We start from the raw sequence: 20,814 nt of genomic DNA, 5'->3' as shown, positions 1-20,814 counted from the left end.
CTTTAAAAGGGGTGTAAATTTACATTGTCAGAATCATGTACAGTGATAATTAGAATCATAGAATCGTAGAATGTTGGAAGGGACCTTAAAGATCATCTAGTTCCAGCCCTCATGCCATGGGCAGGGACACCTTCCACTAGATCAGGTTGTTCAAAGCCCCGTCCAACCTGGTCCCTTGAACACTTCCAGGGAGGGGGCATCCACAACTTCTCTGGGTAACCTGTTCCAGTGTCTCATCACCTTCACAGTAAAGAATTTCTTCCTTATGTCTAATCTAAATCTACCCTCTCTCAGTTTAAAACCGTTACCCCTCATCCTATCACTACACTCCCTGATAAAGAGTCCCTCCCCACCTTTCCTGAAGGTCCCCTTTAAGTACTGGAAGGCTGCTATAAGGTCTCCCTGGAGCCTTCTCTTCTCTAAGCTAAACAACTCCAAATCTCTCTCAGCCTGTCCTCATATGGGAGGTACTCCAGCCCCCAGATCATCTTCTTGGCCTCCTCTGGACCCACTTGAGCAGGTCCATGTCCTTATGTTGGGGATCCCAGAGCTGAACACAATACTGCAGGTGGGGTCTCACAAGAGCAGAGTAGAGGAGGAGAATCACCTCCCTCGACCTGCTGGCCACACTTCTCCTGATGCAGTCCAGGATGTGGCTGGCTTTCTGGGCTGAGAGCACACATTGCTGGCTCATGGTCAGTTTTCCATCCACTACTACTCCGAAGTCCTTCTCTGCAGGGCTGCTCTCAATCCACTCATTGCCCAGACTGTATTTGTGCATGGGATTGCCTCAACTCATCTGCAGGACACTGCACTTGGCCTTGTTGAACTTCATGAGGTTTGCATGGGCCCATCTCTCAAGCTTGCCAAGGTCCCTCTGGATGGCATCCCTTCCCTCCAGCATGTCAACTGCACCACATAGTTTGGTGTTGTCCTCAAACATGCTAAGGGTGCACTCATGTCGCCAACAAAGATGTTGAACAGCACCGGTCCCAACACCAACCCCTGAGGAATTCCACTCATCACTGCTCTCCACTTGGACATCAAACTGTTGACTGCAATTATTTTGAGCTCGATGATCCAGTCAATTCCTTATCCACCGAGTGGTCCATCTGTCAAATCCATGTGTCTCCAAAATAGAGACAAGGATGTCATGTGGGACAGTGTCAAATGCTTTGCACAAGTCCAGGTAGGTGACGTCACTTGCTGTTCCCTTATTGACCAGTGCTGTAACCCCATCATAGAAGGCCACCAAATTTGTCAGGCATGATTTGCCTTTAGTGAAGCCATGTTGGTTGTCACCAGTGATCTCCTTATTTTCCATGTGCCCTAGCACAGTTTCCAGGAGGATACGCTCCATGATCTTGCTGGGCACAGAGGTAAGACTGACTGGCCTGTAATTCCCTGGGTCCTCTTTATTTACCTTTTTAAAAATGGGGGTTATGTTTCCCCTTTTCCAGTGGGTGGGAACTTCACCAGACTGTCATGACTTCTCAAATATGATGGATAGTGGCTTAGCCACTTCACTCGCCAGTTCCCTCAGGACCTGTGGATGCTACTCATCAGGACCCGTGGATGCTACTCATCAGGACCCATGGACTTGCACACCTTCAGGTTCCTTAGGTCTTGAACCTGATCTTCTCCTACAGTGGGCAGTTCGTCCTTCTCCAAGTCCCTGCCATTGTGTTCCGCAACTTGGGTGGTGTGGCTGAAGTACTTGCCAGTGAAGACTGAAGCTAAAATTTCATTGAGTACCTCAGCCTTCTCCATATCCCAGGTAACCAAGTCTCCCATTTCCCTCCAGAGAGGGCCCACATTTTCCCTAGTCTTTCTTTTATCACTGACGCACCTATAGAAGTTTTTCTTGTTGCTCTTGACATCCCTGGACAGATTTAATTCTATCAAGGCTTTGGCGACTGCTCGGACAGTTTATCTGTATTCCTCCCAGGCTACCTGTCTTTGTTTCACCCTCTGTAGGCTTCCTTTTTATGACTGAGCTTGTCCACAAGCTCCTTGTTCATCCATGCAGGCCTCCTGGTATTCTGACCTGCCTTCTTTGTTGGGATGCATGACTCCTGAGCTTGGAAGAGGTTATCCTTGAATATTAACCAGCTTTCTTGGGCCCCCTCCTCCCTCCAGAGTTTTATCCCATGGTATTCTACCAAGCAGATCCCTGAAGAGATCAAAGTCTGTTCTCATGAAGTCCGGGGTAGCGAGCTTGCTGTGCACCCTCCTTGCTGCCCTAAGGATCTTGAACTCCTTTCATAGTCACTGCAGCCAAGGCTGCCCTTGAGCTTCACATATATATAATTGTATATATATTATAAATGTATAAAAGAATAAGATTCCTTGAGATTATAGTTTGATGTTTCTAAATATATGCTTCCAGAGTGTCCTTGTATCTGTGAAAGATTAAGATACCTTATTCAGACTCAAAAATCACACAAAAATTAAAATTTTTAAGTTCATTATTCTTTTTTCGTTTAACTTCTATACTGTATCTCTCAGCATTGTCACACGTGTTTGGTTTGTAAGAATCACAAGAGTAGTTCTGATCAGTAATCATGAAGTTCCTACATCTGGAAGCAATAGCTGCTTCAGAGGAAATCTGAAAGGTTAGTCTGCCTGAAAGAGTGCGTTAATGTTACTGAGGACTACAGGGAGAAACCAACATTGCAGCCAGAGGGCCTCTGCAGCTGGTGAAGCCTGCTGACAGAGCCCTGTAGGGAGCATGATACAATCTTTATCTAGCAAGAGTCAGCACTTTCTGTCCAAAGAGAAAGCCAGCACTGCACCAGGAAAGGAAGAAGTCTGAAGCTTGACCACAAGGACCCTGCAGAGTCAGTGAAAACTTTGAGGAACCGAAGACACCAGCAGAGGAATCCTGAATCCTGAGGGTCAGGGTCAGAGACAGGACCAGGGCTAGCCACCAGGTAAGGAGCCATAGCCCACACAACAGAAACCCGCAGCCAAAACCTGACAAAGAAAATATCAAAGAGCATCTTAAGGAAAAGAAAAACAAAAATGAAAATTAAATAACAAAAAAAAATCATCAAGAAAAAAGGAAACCTTTTGATTCAGTTATTTAGATGCAAGTCATGTTCTAATCGTAGTTACATTAATTGTTCCAAAGGTTGAACTGTTCTACAAGCCTGGAACTTTCATGATTCATTTTTCTGTCATAGAAAATAAAGAGATGAATAAAAGCTATAAATTTTATGAAGCACAGTATCAGCTGTATAGATTAACACAATCATAAACACATCATAGGTACAACATGTTACCACACAATTTGAGGAAAAAATATCTGTAAAAACAGCAGTCGAAGTATCTATAAAGGATATCTAGCTCACAGAAAATCATAATTACATGTGTCTTCATTAAGAGGAAACTGCAGGAGAAAGAAGGATGCAGTGGGAGAAGTATTATATTTTAAAAGCATCTCTTTTATAGAACAGCAAGCTAAAAAGTGCTCCACCATCTTAATACTGCTTTGCCTTCAATAATATAGATGTTTTCACTAAAACCAATGTAAACATACACTATGTTCCCTCTGATTCATTGGGAATCAAAAGCACTACCTAATTTGCAATATGATGATTTGGAGTATTGACAATCATTCACAAATATTACTTGGTTTTAGTACATTTTGTCTAGTGAGAAGAGGCAACAGCTTTGCCACAGCAGTTCATCATGTGGCATAACTACCATCAACACATACTAAGTTTGGTGAATATAGATATAGATGGAAATGAACTGTACCACCCCTATTATGACTTCTTTCTTCATTGTTACTGTACCAGAGTCTGAAGACACCATTGGAGACCGACATCCAGCATTTCAAGCCCCGACAAACTTTAAGAAATAAAGCCCAGTCATCCCTTTAGAAATCTTCCAGGGTTTAGAAAAAGATCAGGAGTGAAAGGTTGGGAGAGAAACATCTCCTTGCTGAATCAATCCAGTTGCACTGTGCAGGATGGGACTGAGCCCTGTGTGCCTGCCCACACCCTGGTCCATGTGAGCAGGGGGTGTGCAGCAGAGCAGGGGATGGTGGGACAAAAGTGGGGCCATGGCACGAGGCTGGGAGCAGAAACACCCACTGCAATGACATGTGCTGGCCCATTCGCATCTTCATGACTCCACACACTAGCTTGCCCGCAAATTTGGACAACCAGTTGTATCCAGCATGTGAGGTCATGGAGGTGAAAAAAGAGACAAAAAAAGAGAGGCAAAGAACATCCTAACACATCCATTCTTAATGAGAGTTAACAAGGGGCGTCCTTAGATGAATCCTTTCCTGTTAGCTTTGTGGTCAATGTGGTTGTGTGCATGGTGTGGTTTCGGTAGTCTGGGTAGCAGCTGATGTAATCATATTTCATAGAACTCCCTGGAGTACACATACCTCAGCAGAAATAATGGGACTGAAAAGCTACAGGCTTAATGAAAAATTCAGCAGTCTAGGGGGGATAAAAAAAGACAGAATGGAATGGAATTAAAATTGAAGCAAATTTTAAGGTAGCTTTTAGCTACTACTATGTAACTGCTGTTAGTACTAACAATTGTGCAAGATGTATGTATCAGTTCTATAGTTCACTTAATAAACACTAACTTTTCAGAAAAGTGTAGCAATTATGAAGATCTGGAATGTATGCCATAATAGTTATGATAAGGGTCTAACTCTAGTGTTTTCCATAAATTAGTATTAATCTTTAAACTTGTTTAACCATTTTTTTTCCCTTTCATGGCTTTCAACAGACAGATATCAGGTTAGCGGAGGGAGATAACACTGCCACACAATCTGCTACACACAGTTTCTGTTGGTAGGGTTTTTTCTATTTGGGCAGAAGAATTAAATAAATGAGTCCTTGCCAAGTAGATATAGATACTCAATGGTAGATATGATAAAGCAGTTTAACAGCTGTGGCTGAAAATGGGGAACCATCATATGTTTTACTGTGGGTAGCACTCAGATAATTATTGCAAAATAGTCTCAACAGGAGAATCATTTGTAAATATTTACTACACTGTCTTTGTTACTCTTCTTCAGGAACCTCTCACATGGAAAACTAGAGATGGTTGAAACCTGTTTTTTATCATTTGATTAAAGTCACTGCATAAACTCCCTTTGGTGAATCGAGTCATCAATTCACACTGTTGCCCTTCTCATCAGCCCTTAGCAAAACAAAACTTGAAATTTCACATTTGCAGAGCTACCCAAATGACAAACATACCTCACATAAGCTCTGTAAACACTGCACAGCTAACAAGGAAGCAGGTTAACTTCATTTTGCTTTTCTCGTCATTGTAACTCTCCTCACATGGAGCCATCTTCTGACAGAAAAAAGTGCCTTGGACCCAGAAACTTCTCAAGTTACAGCTGTTGCTGATGCTTAGCTGTCATACAAATATTGCATATTACCTTCTCTGAATCTTACTGGGATGGTGATTTTCAAAACAAAGATAATTCCATACACAGGTGGGTCTTAACTACCACAAAACTTGCAGAACATATTAAGGCAGCAATTCGAAACACCTCCTAAGAATGGGTAAGTTGTGTCTTTTGTTTCTTCTGCTATTAAGTAATAATGTATTACTTAATTACTAGGACTATACTAATCCTAGTTAACTATATAGAAAAACTTCAAATTCTCCCTTTAAATTCAAGAAATATTTTTATTACAGTAGCTCATCATCCCAGTGTTTCAAGGAAATCAGAAGTGGTTAGAATCCAAACTTCTGTTTTACTAAATATATTTCCATCCCCTTGTATTATTTGAAATACCTGGGCAATATCTATGTACCTATTATTTTGTCTGACACCCTCTTTTGAAGGATGAGTTACTATTTCCCTGCCTAACTTAATAATCAGTCTGAGGAATATCAGATAAATAATGATTCTAAAATATTATTTAGAGGAACAGGTAAATACACAACCCAACATACTTTAAAATATAAAGAATTTGGTTCGGGTTATTGTGCTATCATTCACTGTCTTCTCAATAAGATAATGCAAGAGCTTTCTTCTGCCAACTGACAGAGAATAAATCATCAACATTTTCTAAGTGTTTTGAAATAATGTAATACTCAAATGAGTATTCTCCAATGTCAGCATCATAATCAAATTAGTACTTACATTTAGATGAAGTTGGTTAGTCCACTGTCCAATTACTTTGTATTCTGTACTCTTGTTGGTTATTTGATACTGAAAAATGTCATAACGTCCAGGAGCATCTCCATTTTCATTGAAGATAACAGGTGTTCCAGCACTCCCTGAAAAAAATTGAAAAGGAATTGGGTTAAATACCTTTAAGGTAATTTTCCAGAAAATATATTTTGGAGGGAAAATACTAATTAGAGCTTGAGCAAGTTCTTTGTAATGCAAAGCTAGTATGGTAACAAATCCAAAAACCTCACAAAGAGAAAATGTCTGTTATCATCATCACAAAATTTACTCTTATCTATGAGTTAATTAAAACAATTTAAAAAGACAATCGTTTGCAATCTCTTTGGTTGGTTGGTTGGTTGGTTGGTTTTTTGTGTGTGTATAATACAGAACATTAGGCATTTCTGTGATAAAACAGAAATGGAGAAATTCCTTTTGACTTGCAAAAGGGCACAGTTTCACTGTGAATACAGTGCAGTAGGCACAAAATAGCAATCTTGTAATGAACTTCATAAATTTCCCTGTTAAGTATGAAAATGAAATTAATATCATCAATTTAGGACCCAACACTCATAAAAGACCTTGAGATACAAGTGTCTAAATCTGGTCACAGTTAATGTGATCAGTTTCTAGCACTGACCACCTGTGTAAAAGTGTTTTATCAAAATAAATTAAGGATAGCAGCTGTGCTTGTTGGTCTCTCCTCTATACATGACACTGCCTGACAGAAAGGGCTGTTGCTGAAGCTGTCAAAAGTTACAAATTGACACGCTGTTTTTACTTCGATCAACAAAATGTTCAAAGATTGAAAACCACATGTCTACCTTGGCAACCAGGCCAGCCAAATTAGAACACATTTTGATGAATTCCCTCAAGGTGACATCAAGGATCTGCACTGCTACAGAGACTTTTCAAAAACTACACAAAGAATGTAATTTTCACCCATATCCCAAATTCATATGTATAGGTGAATCATATTTATAGTTGAGGTCCACTGAAGACAAATTCAAGTGTGTTAAAGTTCTATTTCAGTGAAGGGAGAATGAAATCTATCTTTACTGTGGAAAAAACCCAAACCACCACAAAACCCACCCCTAGTGTTTTCACGTTTCTCTGCATGAACAACCAAGAAAAGCAGAATATCCAGTTCATAGTAAATTCCTACAGTAATAAGACTTGTTAATGCAGCACCTAGAGGCACTAAGTCCACTGTGAGTGGTTCCCAGAGAATGCAAAACAAAGCTTGAAATTCTGGGTACATATCAAGCAGAAGCTAGCCAGTAGAAGTGGGAACGGCAAGCTACATACCACAGAATTTCAGCAGAAATACCTCTTCTTGTATGCCTGTCTGTCTCACATAAAGTATTGTGTTCTTTTGTATATCAGGTTTCATACAAAACTGATATCCAGTGAAATAAACAGTGCTTTGAGAGTGACAAGCGGCACATTAACTACTGGGCCAATTTCACAGTTCTGCCAGCAAAACTCTGGCTGAAAAAATTAGATGTGAGCAACCATGGAAGAGGAGTATCAAAAAATTATGTGTGATAAAGACTTAAGACCCCATGAAGATACAAGAGACTCAACACAAAATTTTGCAAAGTTCTTTGTGCTTTGCTCCCAATTCATTTGACGGAATGAAGGGCAAGAAAAACCCCAGTCTACAATTTTCCAAGCAACGAAATTTTTCTTCACTGCTCAAGTAGCAAGTTGATCCAATAAATTTCTTCCACCCAATAAACACATACTCAGCTGTTGTTGATATGTAAGTGTGGAGGTAACCTCCAAATTATTATTCTCAAGTAATGATGGAATTCATCTTTTTTACTTGTCAACATTTGAAGAGCTCATGGAAAGAACAGTTATTTTTTACCAATAGATACAAAATGTCCTTTGTATCCCTTAAGACCAATGGGAACTTCAGATGTTCTTATGCTCAGCAGTAACATGTGAGTTTATGATCTATTGCTGGTTTTAGAGATATCATGTACAAAGAGACAGACTATAGTACAGGGCAGAATCATCTTTCTCTTTGATGTAGTGGTGTTCTCAACTAGAGCATAATAGCATCTCATGCTGTGCACCTCAGTTGATAGGGACATAGCATCCTGCTGAATTCAGCTGTCACTCCAAGTAAGTGGAACAAGATCTTTCTCATATGGCAGAATTTAAAACAACCTCTCATGAGTTAATAAAATTAAGTTTGTTAAAAGATGGAATAAATCACAGAAGATTCAGACCCCCAGACAATGGGAAGAACTCACTACTCCTATGCTGAATAGCAGATTTTACAAAGTACAGTAACAGTCACAGTGCCTGCTGTGAAGTAAATTTGATTATACTCTAGCAATGCTGCCATAACCAGTAGATACTGTTCTCAAGAAGTACCAGACCATTATTTTCATCTATGTCTTATGTCTTATGACTTATATATGTCTTTTAGTTCCTTGTTGCTTTGTGAAATAAAACATTTAATGAACCAAAAACAAGGAAGTATGCATGGCTGGATTGTGCTAAGAAATCATTAGCTACATAACCAGGAAAGCAAAGCTTAAAGACATTTGAAGAAAAACTGGGGATTTTACCAAGTTCCCAAAATTATGAATGCAAGATGGTAGCAGAAGCCTTGAAGGTGTAAGGGTAGAACGGAACTAAAGGCCTCAGTCTATAAACAAATCACCAATGGTTAATTAGTGTTCTTAAAAAACGTTAATTTCATCTGAAGAAAAATATACCCTGGTGGATGATCTGGATGAACCATTCATCTGAGAATGGAAAGTCCACAAAATGAAAAGATTTTCTAAGAAAATGTACTTTGTTGGATAGTCCATCAAATTAAAGTGAATACTTCTGCGGAAAAACTGATTAACACTTCATAGAGACCAGATAATTAAACCACGTGAAGAAACACTGTAGCTGATCATAACTAATAGCATAGGTGGAGGCACGTCTAGATTTGGTATGTAACACTAACAAATGCCACCGAGTTGTCCAAGTGCCTCTTTTTTTGACAACCAGATATGCAGAACTGAGCACTCGATATTTGCTACTGTACTGCCACATATGCTCATAATGTATCATTACAGGGAATTACATATTAGTTCTAGTTTAAGACATTAAGTGTTTAATTGCTCCACTTAACGGTCATTGAGGACTGACTGCTAAATCTAAATGCAACACACTGTGGAGAGAAAGTAATACAGAGTACAACACTGACCTGGGGTAGTGAGCCCAGGTTATATAAATTCCAGATTAGATAAAAAGATTTGTGGAAATCACACTGAATAGTTCTTGGATAGAGTATTTGTCTTAGAGAATGAACTTGTATATACTCATCCGGGAACCACATTTATTGGGCATCATCATAGGAAAAATGTTACTTTTGCTTAGGAAAAATATCCCTGTAATGCTATTGTAGAACACCTCAGATAATACAAAGCAGCCCACATTTCTTTAAATAATTTCACTAATTTAATTTTTTTTGTCATCATTTGTCAACAATCATTTAACAAGGTAGTTAAAGAGCAGTGAGGGAACCGCGCCTTTGGGCCTTTTCACATTTTATTCTCTGTGTGGTTATGTTGCCATGCATAATTTTAACCCATGATTGACTCAGGTAATTGTATTCAATCTGTCACTATACTAACTAAATTTTTGATATATTTTGGATGCCTAAAACAGAAGTATATGGTAGAATTCCAAGAATAACTAATAAGTCTGGCTAACTGTGGATAATCACGTGTGCTAACCCTTTTTTTAATCTCTTTTTTTAATATATAAACATAGTTAATAACTTATTTTGAGATCTGTTTCTGAAGTCTATCTCTTTGCTGAGCAATTCCAGAATACTTTTAGAAAGCCTTTTTTATTTTTTTTCTGATTTATAACTGTAGACTGATAAGTGGAAGGAAAATTTCAAATTTCACAATGAAGCATTGTTCAAAAGGTTTACAGACTTGTTTTGAAATCACACTCTTTTGCAGTTAAAAAGGTAAACCAAAATAGGGAAATACAACTCATTTAATGTCCTCATTCTGTAAAGGAAACACCAGCAGTTCAGTCTCATTGTTAGTATAACAGTTAGTTATACTAACTGTTAGTGAAAGCATCATTTCTCTTTACTACTTAACCAAAAGGGAACAAAGAGAAGATACAGTTAGAAACACATGGAGACAGAGCTCCATCCACTCTTCTACTCCTTCAAAGACATCACAGCATGAAGCAATTACATTGTCCTGACAGCAGAGCTGTGGCTACGTCCAATGATGTGGTTCAAAATACAGAGAAAGAAATACTGGATTGTGCACCTCAACTGGTGTCCTGAGTTTTCAAGTCATAAACATTTGTCTACTACTGGACATCCTTTTAACAGCTGTAAGTATGATGTGGTCACCTAAAAGCTTCAGTCTTTGCTGTGTTGCATTCCAAGTCCCTTAGATTTTTTGAAACAATGAATGGTGGATAAATAGATCCCACTTCAAAATCACTCCAAAATCAGCCTAAATAAATAATCTTCTATAAACCCTATAGAAGGATGCTTTGTAGAATAGTTCTATTACCATTTTTTTGAAGACAATCCATAATCATGATATAAAACAATGTTACATTTTATTAAGCCTAAGGACACATTTACTTATTGTAGATATAAAGCAATAATCTGGTACTGAAAGACATTCTCCCTCCTCCTTCCCAGTTTACAGCCAGCAGCATTAAACAACTCTGGGTGTTAAACTAGCACATTAGCTAAACATTACAGAAGCAATGTGTCTGTGACCTCAGCTGTTTATAAGCCTTTCAAAATACATCTTAAACTAGCCAGAAATGTTATTTAGAGAAGAAAAAAAATAAAATGCATGAGGCATTTAATTCAGAATCAAGGATGTAATGGATCCTTTTGAATTTTTAATGCCTTACACTGATGTCAAGGAGGACTCTTTCTGATAAACAACTGTTTTATGACAGGTCCTTTGTGCACTGAACTTGAAAATTCACATTCTTCTGAAGAAATTCTTAAACATGTACCTTTATATTCTTAAGATGCTGCTCAGCAACTACCTTATCCTGCATGTTCCTACTTTATCAAGTTACATTTCACATCAGTCTAAAACATCCCTGCTCTTAGTGCAAACTGTAATCTCAGTTCCCTGTGAGGTTATAAAGTACACTTGCCCAGATACCATTCAGTGAAGTTGTTCTCTTTACATCTCAGGTAGTGGAAAAGTGGAATGACTGGAACACCACAAGTTCACGTGTAGTAGTGGCCAACTGCATATTAAAGTGACTAATCTGTAACAGTTCCTAAATTAAGAATAATGGTGAGCCTTATTTAAAAAAAATAAATCTGATAAATTAAAACAGCAACCTTGGATTTTTATTATATGAAAACCTTCAATAAATATTTATTTAGTATGAGGCACAGCTACTTCAATGCCTTGACAAAAGTGTGGAAAAGGGGTTGTGCTGATGAGTCTCACAACTGCCATTTACAGAATATTCCAACTCTAGTGGAGCTGATTTCATTACAAAGCTTGCTATCAGATACAAATCTGTTATTTCACCAGATTTTAGTGGCTTGATATTAATTTCATTTTTTAAACTGAAATGAAAATTACTTAGGCTGTCTTCATCCTTTGAGATGCTCCACATAGGCTGTTTTATCTATTACAAATCCTAATGCAGTCTGCATGGATTCAAGGGTATATTTAGGTGAATGGAAGTCAAACAGTTTATTGTACACTATAATACAGTTAACTGTTGTGTATCAAAAACTACAGAATGCACCATCTGTTCAAATTTGGCTATACTGGAAGCCTCCCCAGGTTTATAGGATCAACCCTTATTTCATTAATTTATACAATTATTTCCAAGTGCTAGAGTTGGGGGTTCAGATTTCTTTTTTTAATTAGCATTTCATTTTAATTAGCTACTAAAAGGAAAAAGTACTACAGAGGTGTACATGAATTAAATTGTTCTCAGTAAAGTGGAAAGAGAAAGAGTAACCATTTGAACTGAGAGTTCTCTGAGAATAAGAATGCATTTCTAAAATGAGACAAGAAATTTGTCACTGATAAGTATTTCAATTAGACAAATTAAATAGGTTGAAATCGAATCAATGCAAAGAGTAAATGCAAGCTGTTAAAACATTTAATACTTGAAAAAAAATACAAGAGAATTATAAACAACTAATCAGAATTAACAAAAGGCAGACAGAGGAGTACATACTGTATCAAACTATGTAAAGTTTGTGATAAATGAAGCCATTATCTGCTCAATCCCCATACTGCAGACATTTTCAAACAATGAGCAGTGTGGTTACTAAAATAACAAATTATTATTGTCTTACACCTATTCAAAATCTGAAAAGACTTCTCTTTATGATTACCTTAAATGTCTCAGTTCAAGATTAGGACAATAAAACAAGATTGCATCCAGTTGCTGTAAACACAGGTTCTTATCAATGTTTTAGATATCCTAAAATATGGGAGACATTCGCACAGATATGCAGAATATGCATATGACAGAGAACCTGTGCCTTTCCAAGGCAGCAGCTGGAGGCCAGATGGATACCCTCAAGTATCTGAAATGGCATTCGATGCACATATTTAGGCAATTTATCTTACTTACCACAGGGCAGATTCTGGTTGTTCATGTATGAATGCACAAAAGAGAACCAAAGAGAAACTGGGAGTGCTACAGGAAATTAATTATCTACAGATTTGGGGCATATGTGATATAAATTATGGTGGTACCCACAACAAGGCTCATAGAGAAAGTAAAGAATTTGGTACTAAAATAAACTGATATAAATCAATTCCAGGTCTGGCAGTACAACTTTATATTATTGAAGCTGATGGACAAGAACTTTAGTTGTGATAATGCAGAGATGGGTATAATTTATTTGATGTGTTCGTCCTCAGCACAGTGAATGATTAGGAATGTGTACTTCTGTGAAAGGAACAGTTCATTCCACTCCTGCATGAGAACATCAGTCAGGGTGGATAACATGAGCACATGATATTTAAAATAACAAATAACAAGTAGTACTTTTTTCCATCCAGAATGTATTAGAACTTCTTGCCACAGCAAGCACAGAGACACGATGTCTCATAAAACTTACCTTAAAATGAGTAAGATTTGAAGATGAAACTGAGCTGTTGGAGCCAACAGTAGAGGTATATTAAAAAGCAATTTGCCCCATCATTCATTAGTATCAGTGGTTATTAAAAGCCATGATCTAGATGCAATTCTGGTTCATGCAGTCCTTCAGCTACTAATTGCAAGAAGTTTATACAAATGAAAAATCTTCTACATTTTCTTTGTTCTCTACATTGTCTCCCCAAGCACCTGCTATTGGCCACTCAGCAAACATACTACACTGGTGAAATTCTAGTTCATATCCTCTAACAAGCAATACTTGCTCCAGAATATAAAAAGACAGAACTTTAGCTCCTCTCTTAACAGCACCTTGAGTCCACTAACAGACAATAAGTATACCTGTAAAACAACCGCATCATGGATTAAACTTCACATTTTGCCAGATAGAGAATTAAAATTGCTAGACACCCATTCTGCTATGGTGACATATATTGTGAAGGCAGTTTTATATTTTCCAGCCTGCACTGTTCCGTTCTCTGCACAGTGAGACTATGCCTCTACCTTCACCTCTCCTCCCAGAGGTGGGACAATGCTATGTGAATGACTTTCCCTACCTACTTCAGGGTTAACTGGGAGAGGTACGAAAAGTAAATGAGCTTCTTCACAGGTAGGTGCTAAAGCAAGGCAGGCATTAGCACTGTGGCACTGGCAGAAACATGCATCAGTCCTAGGAAAGAAGTGTGAAGAAGGAGGTTCTGATGGGGTAGGAACTACTGAGGAACAGAAAACAATCCCCTTCAGACCTTCCCTGACACCTTAGCTTTGTTCCTTTCACCTCTGGGAAAGGGACAGCCCTGTCCACACATGACATCAGAGTAGACAGGGAGAGGGATTGGGGGGAAAGAGAGGAGGCAGAGAGTGAGAGAAAAAGCTTGCCATTCCCTATATGTAGCCAAAAAGCCCAGTGCTACCAGCATACTTGGAAGAATCCAGCCTGGTTTTATTCTGTACTCAGAAAATCCATAGAGACAGGTTTCATCTTAAAATCCACACCATACACTGTGTGCCAGAGAAGACGTTCAGTTCTGCAGCTGAAGAACCTAGTAAGTCAAAAAAAAAAAAAGCCAACAGGCTCTAGGAATGGATATTGTGTGCAATGGGGACACATAACTCAGTCCCTTAAAAATCAACACTTGACAAAAAATTCAACTGCAAGATAATTACTACTCTAGTAACATACTAAAATAGTAGCAAGGTGGTATGACATTATCTAGTACAAGCTAACAGCTTGTACTGGAAGAGGAAGTTATAAGAGGGTGGTTAAGTTTTTTGGGTAACAACTATACAAATGTAAATAAATGCATAAAGTTTTGTTTGCATGATATAGGCTACATAGCATCAAATGTTCTTGGGTGGAAAATGTTAATTTTAATGATCAAGTATATGTTCATATGTTCATATTTTTAAAAAATGTTGTGTTGGGTATTTTTTCTTTTTAAATTTATTTTGAAGCACCAGTAATAGCAAACATATTTCCTGTAATACTTCTGAGAAAAGTTCATAGTTACGATTTTCCACAAGATAAAAAAGAAAATGAGGTAGCTGACACATATTCTGCGAAGTGGGAGTGAAAGTGTGAGGAATCTTTACCACAAATATAACTGCAAGTCACTTATTTCAGTATTGATAAAATGAATACACTTCAAGTAGATGTGCATTTCTCTACAGAATCACAATCACTTTCAGTCCCCAGCAACACAACCATAAAATAGATGTCCAGTTTAAAAGGGTCTTCATATCATTTATTCATATTATTTATTCATGTCATTCTCATGATTTTATGGGCAAAAAAGTCTTTTCCAAGAAGCTGTAGCTATATAGCGCTATTGGAAGGTATCAGGAGAGATTGAGGACATCCAGGAGTGTCCAAGAACTTCTGCATTGGCAGTTTTATGTTACCTAAAACTCTAATTAATTTCTTCCAAGGAAGCATAGACCAATTCCCGCCTGACCATAAATCTGGCCATCAGCTCCTCTGAGGGTATACAAGAAGGACACACCAAGACATATGTGAGGACTATATGTCACGAGAGCTTGGGTGCACCCTGCCTGCATCTATCTTCAGCAGCAGCCAGTTTCCAACAGTTCATGAGATACTGAGAATCCTCCTTATTCTATCTTTTCCAATTTTCCTGCTTTGTGACGTTATTTGGGGAGGATGGTGTGGCGCTTCATCCCTCCCTCCCTTAGTTTTTTTTCTGTTTTGTTTTACTAGTCCCAGAAAGATGTACTTATTTCAGCACTATTAATCACTGTCACTGAATACACAGTATTTCCACTGGGACCACTTGCCTTGTTCATCGGGTCCTATCTAGGTAGGTCCTACCTAGGACAATGTGCATTATATGAGGAAAAAAACCTGTTCCCTTCCTAGATTAATGTTCATACATCATTCTACAGCAGTGGTCCTATTACAACAGATACAAGTATAAATATTCTTTTTTTCTCTCTCTCTATTATTTTAATCTTTCAAAGAGTTCTGGCCAAAGTTTCATCTGAAATTTTGGTTTTATAAGGCTCCTCCTTTTTTGCTTTGGTAATTAGCTTATTTCATCTGGCATAAGCAATTCTGCTCAGTTCTACTAAAATGTATTCTTGCAGCTTAGTTTCTACTCTGTATCTCACTTTTGTCACTCTGAAACTTTTCAGATAAGAGCCTATCAAGCTGACAATTGACAGAGCGTCTTTCAGATGACACCAGATTTTTCTCATCAGCTTGCACTTACTGAATATGGGAAGGCAGAGATGAGTTACACCTCTCCCACTTCAGACTCCAGTCTGAACATTTACTTTAGGCCAGGATGAAAACATGCCAAGCAGACACATTCACACTTCTATGGACTTCAGAAGTCAAAAGACACTAAGATAAAATGCTTCAGATAACAAAACAAATTTAGTAAATATCAGTAACTCATAAGTGCCTGTACTGTCTCAGAAAGAAAGATTTCTTCCCTTTTCACTCCAGAACAATACCTCTGATACTGAACCATGGGAGAGAAAGGAGATGTGGAGCTCAGTGAACACCCTGACCAAACGGAGGTGGGGGTCACATAAGGAAGTGGATCAAAGAGAGCCACACATTACTACAGGAATCAACACAGAGACTGTGATGTTCAGGAACTAGTTAAACTGCAAGGGATGTCTACAGAAAAAGGGAGTATCTAAAGAGCCATCTATACTTCCAGCTGCTGTTGGACAGAAGCTTTGGGAGTTTGTTCAGCTTCTCAAGCAGGTCTTCTGTACTAATGGATTCCTGAGGCTGATGGGAGACAAATAAAAGTGATTTGCCAGAGACGATAGCTGCCTGGGGAGCAAGGCAGCATCCTGGTGAGGAAAGGTAACTACCATCTTCAGAGTAATTGTTAAAATGGCATCAAAATGGGAAAGGGGATAAATGGTCCTGCTCACAGGCATCATCCCCAGTACAGGGAATTCTGTCCCAATTCCAGCAGAGCTTTTAGTTATGAATCTGCTCCTCCATCTCCAGGCTCTTCTCTTGAAGTCTTCACCTGATGATCTCTCTGTTCAGCAAAGTAGGGCTTTACATGGAGTTACTCTGCACTAAGGATACTACCTGTACTGAAGCTGGTGGCTGGCTTTTGACACAGCTTCTGTCACCAGCTTCTTTCTCACCATGATATTTTTAAATATAAAGAGGAAGGTTGGAATCAGGGGAAGGGTAAGAGTCACTCTCTTAGACAATGGTCACAGTTCTCAAATACCAAAATGTGATTCATCATGTTAATACTGACATGTAATGATTGTGGTATTTCCTGTCTAAGCCTTCATTCTTTTTCCAGAAATTATATATAATCATAGTTGAAATAATGGATTACAAAGAAAATTAAGGAACTAAACAGTTTCCCATCTAAGGCTTATACAAAGTGTAGTTGATTTACCAAAAAAAACCCCCAACATAGAAACCCCCAGCCAAAAGCCATGAACTATGAGGATGTTCTGAAATCACACAGATAATTTAAGATTTCTCAAACAAGACAAATCTGCATCCTTAACTCTGTCCCACTGGGATTGTCATTATGACACAGCATTAGTCCATCAACATTTAGTTAACAGACACCTGAAACATAAATGTCATTTTCTTCTCTATCTAACCCAATTCCATCTAACATTTTCCTTCTGTATCAGTCATCCACGAAGCTAGTTCATCTTGCTGAACAAGATCTTATTTGACATTAAGCTATTTCTTGTTGTTTCCTGAATGCAATAAGCTGTGTGATAATTAAAATAATTAAACAGGTTAAAAGTATAGCAGGGAATTTCCTAGTACTGATTTCTATCAGTTGACAGGGATCACAAATGGCCTTCCTTCCAGTTCTTCAGCTGGGGCTCAAACTCTGATGTTTAGAGAGGACACAGCTCCAAAGAAGAACTGTTAAATATCCATAACTCATCTTGCAGCTAGATTTCTTTTGTACAGTCTACATCGAAAACAAACTAACTCACACACCCATGCACACATACGCACACACAGAGTTTCAGGTCACGCTTCAATTATCACAAAAAATTTGGAGAGAGGCATCAAGCAGAGATGTCCCTGTCTGAATCACAGCTTTAGATTTTCCAAAGTATCCAAGGTAATGTTATTTCAGTCTCATGACCTTGTCATGTCTTATTGTTTGATGTTTCTAGAATGCAAAACAGTCTAATACAATTCACAACAAATACCACGTTATTCATTAAAGTATTACCTTGTGCCGAAAAAAGGGGGCAGACTACAGAGCAGTTACTGAGAAGTCTGATGTGCTGCAGCAAGGAAAAAATGATTGAGATTCCCGAGTCTTTCAACTCCGCATGGTATTAATTAATGTATTGAAGTCAAAGGATAACAAATAATTCCTGGGGTTTTATTATCTTGTTTCTTTGTAATTACAGCAACCATTAGTGAGCAACTGGTGCCCAGTGAAAATTTACTCTGTTGCCATGGTTATTTCAGGTAATTGTAGAGCTATTAATCTCCAGAGATGTAAACCGATATTAATGCTATAGATATAAAACAGCAGTTTATGGGTCACAGCCTTACTGAAGAACTGACTTAAATTTGGATGTGAAGTCATTTACTACACCTATAACCCATATACTCACCCCCGTGCTTCCCACTTTTGAAAGACCCTAATTTAGAGATCATACTGACCTTCCAGGAGGCCAGTCCATCGAATCTTTCAGTACTAACTTTTCAGAAGCTTATATAGCAATGTCTATACTAATTTTATACCTTTATGGTTGTTGTGAAAGTGTGTAACTGATTTTTTCTTCACTGACTCTTTTGCTGAGGATAAAAGATTATTCACCTGTTTACATGGAGCATATTAGAAGCTGCTGATATCCAGAGAAGTAATTTACTTTTATTGAAGACAAATGAGCAATTTTTTTTTTTAACAGCATAACAAATCTGTATGAAAGGAATAATATATTTTCTAAAAGCCTAATCTCTCCATTCAAGGAGACTGATGATGAGTACACTTCATTAACACATTTTTACAGGTACAGTTCTGTATTAATGTTAGGGAGTAACACAGGCCATATTGCTAATGCAGTAAAACTTGAGACTACTTCTCAATCTTGTCTACTGCTATGAGAAATTGACATTCTGAAAATTACAAGTAGAAATACTGACCACTAACATTTTTAGTATTACTGAAATGTTATGACTAGTCTTATAAAACTTCTTTTTGGGTCCCAGATACTAGGTTCATGTAAACACGGGAGAATCTTTTTAGCTTTCTTTAAAAATTTCTGAATCCTCAGGGCCACAGAGAAAAGCTTTCATATGCAGCCAAACTGCTATTCAAAAAACAGATGGTGCAAAAGAATTGCTCCAAGAATATTTTTGATCTTAGAATTTAAAGGCTTCTTTGGGGGCCTGACTCAAGACATCTGAGCTCATGGCACTGGAATACTTAGTTATAGTAAGTGAAGTAAGAAAAAATGCTAACATTACACGTCCTTCAGATCTTGGCATTTTCTTCCCTACATAACTAAAATATGCAATGACTAAAAGATATATTCATCAAACAATGCTGACTTCTTCCTTCAGTATCATAAGGAAGACATAAACTCTGTTTAATTAATTATTTAAATCAGGTTTGCAACTGATTTGCACTGTGGAAACAGGATTTTAAAAAAATCACAAAAATGAGAGATTTTATACATGTGTTTGGCTTGAAATTTCTAAAAAAAATCTTTATAGTTTATCACTTACAATGAGAGTCACATGAAAACATAAATCCACATTTTTTTATTTTGTCACAGTTATCAAGGCTTTTAACATTTAATATGCTGGTTTGGATTTAAATCCTAAACAAGATACAATTTTCACAGTTGGGCAACCAAAACAGATACCATTCCTCTCTGAACTCATACTCAACCATAGGAATGACACTGTCCTGATTGCCTGCTTATCACAAAGGGTATTTTTTATCTGATTTAAATGTCAGGCCTGTTGGAAGCTCATGGAGTGCAGGGACCTGTTGAATGGCCTAGAGATGTAGTCATGATCTCAAGTTGGCAAAAAGCATACCTGGTAAGAGGGCTGAACCCAGCAACACTGGGTTGAAAAAGAGACCAAAAAAAAAAAAAAAAAAGACAAAAATAAGACCGTCTTGCTCCTGGTGCTATTCAGCATGTGTGAAAATAAGCTTTTAGGACTGACTTGGAAAAAATGTTGATTGGGTTATCAGACTCATCTGGCTATGCCCAGGTGTCCAAAATCTAAGAGTATAATATTTAAAAATAATTCATATTGGAAAGTTTAGTACCTAGATTCAGTGCAGTTATTGGAATTCATACAGCCATGGATTACCTCAGGTATTTAATGTAAGCAGAGTCTTTCCAGCTGTTTAAAGCTTTGCAAAGTCTCTAATAATAGCCACGGATTACAGCATTGTGTGCTTACATATCATCATGTCCAAGTTTGTTGTTTTAAATATGTCTGTAAATCTAGTGTTTCACTGATAATTGTGATGCAATATGAAGATTTAACTGCTATCATGACATATTTCAAAGACCGATAAAAAACCTAATTTGCCAATTGTAGCTCTGCCTGCTTAAAGTAATTCCATCATTCTTGCAGGTGGTTAGAGGAAATATTGTACTATTTTGTTATTGCACTAGGTATGTGCAACAGATATCTGGCAGACATAAACTGGAAAAGGTCTCATATAGAACCTCCCTTCCTTTTGCTATTTCCCTGTAAGAAAGTTGGACTTCTGTACTCTGTAAGGGTAAGAATCAGTATCTGCAGCCTTCAGAGCAGACCAAATCCCCTTACAAAAAGTGAGCATTTTGTTTTGTCCAAATTTTGGTGTGTTTTAAAAGACAATAAAGCCAAAGTGTGATAGTGGGCATCTCTGCTTACCATAACCTGAGCAAGTGCAATGGGGCACAGCCCATGCTAATTACTACATCTTCATGGGCTTCAGTCACAGTTGCATCTATGTATCTATAGGAAGTGTTAAGTCCAAAGAGCTGAAGTTTTA

The 20,814-nt window shown here is 37.9% G+C and overlaps 1 protein-coding gene across 5 annotated transcripts in view; it reads right to left on the bottom strand.

The window, feature by feature from the left end:
• The window catches only part of GRM8 (glutamate metabotropic receptor 8), a 356,584-nt gene that overhangs the window by 67,835 nt on the left and 267,935 nt on the right, over nt 1-20,814 (bottom strand). For all 5 annotated transcript variants that reach the window (XM_074870103.1, XM_074870101.1, XM_074870102.1 and 2 more), the window contains one exon: nt 6,134-6,270. In XM_074870103.1, the coding sequence (XP_074726204.1) occupies nt 6,134-6,270 (137 nt within the window). The remainder of the gene's footprint in view (nt 1-6,133; nt 6,271-20,814) is intronic.

This window comes from Strix uralensis, chromosome 5 (genome assembly GCF_047716275.1).
Source record: "Strix uralensis isolate ZFMK-TIS-50842 chromosome 5, bStrUra1, whole genome shotgun sequence".
Taxonomy (NCBI): domain Eukaryota; kingdom Metazoa; phylum Chordata; class Aves; order Strigiformes; family Strigidae; genus Strix; species Strix uralensis.
This window is presented reverse-complemented; position numbering and strand designations above follow the sequence as displayed.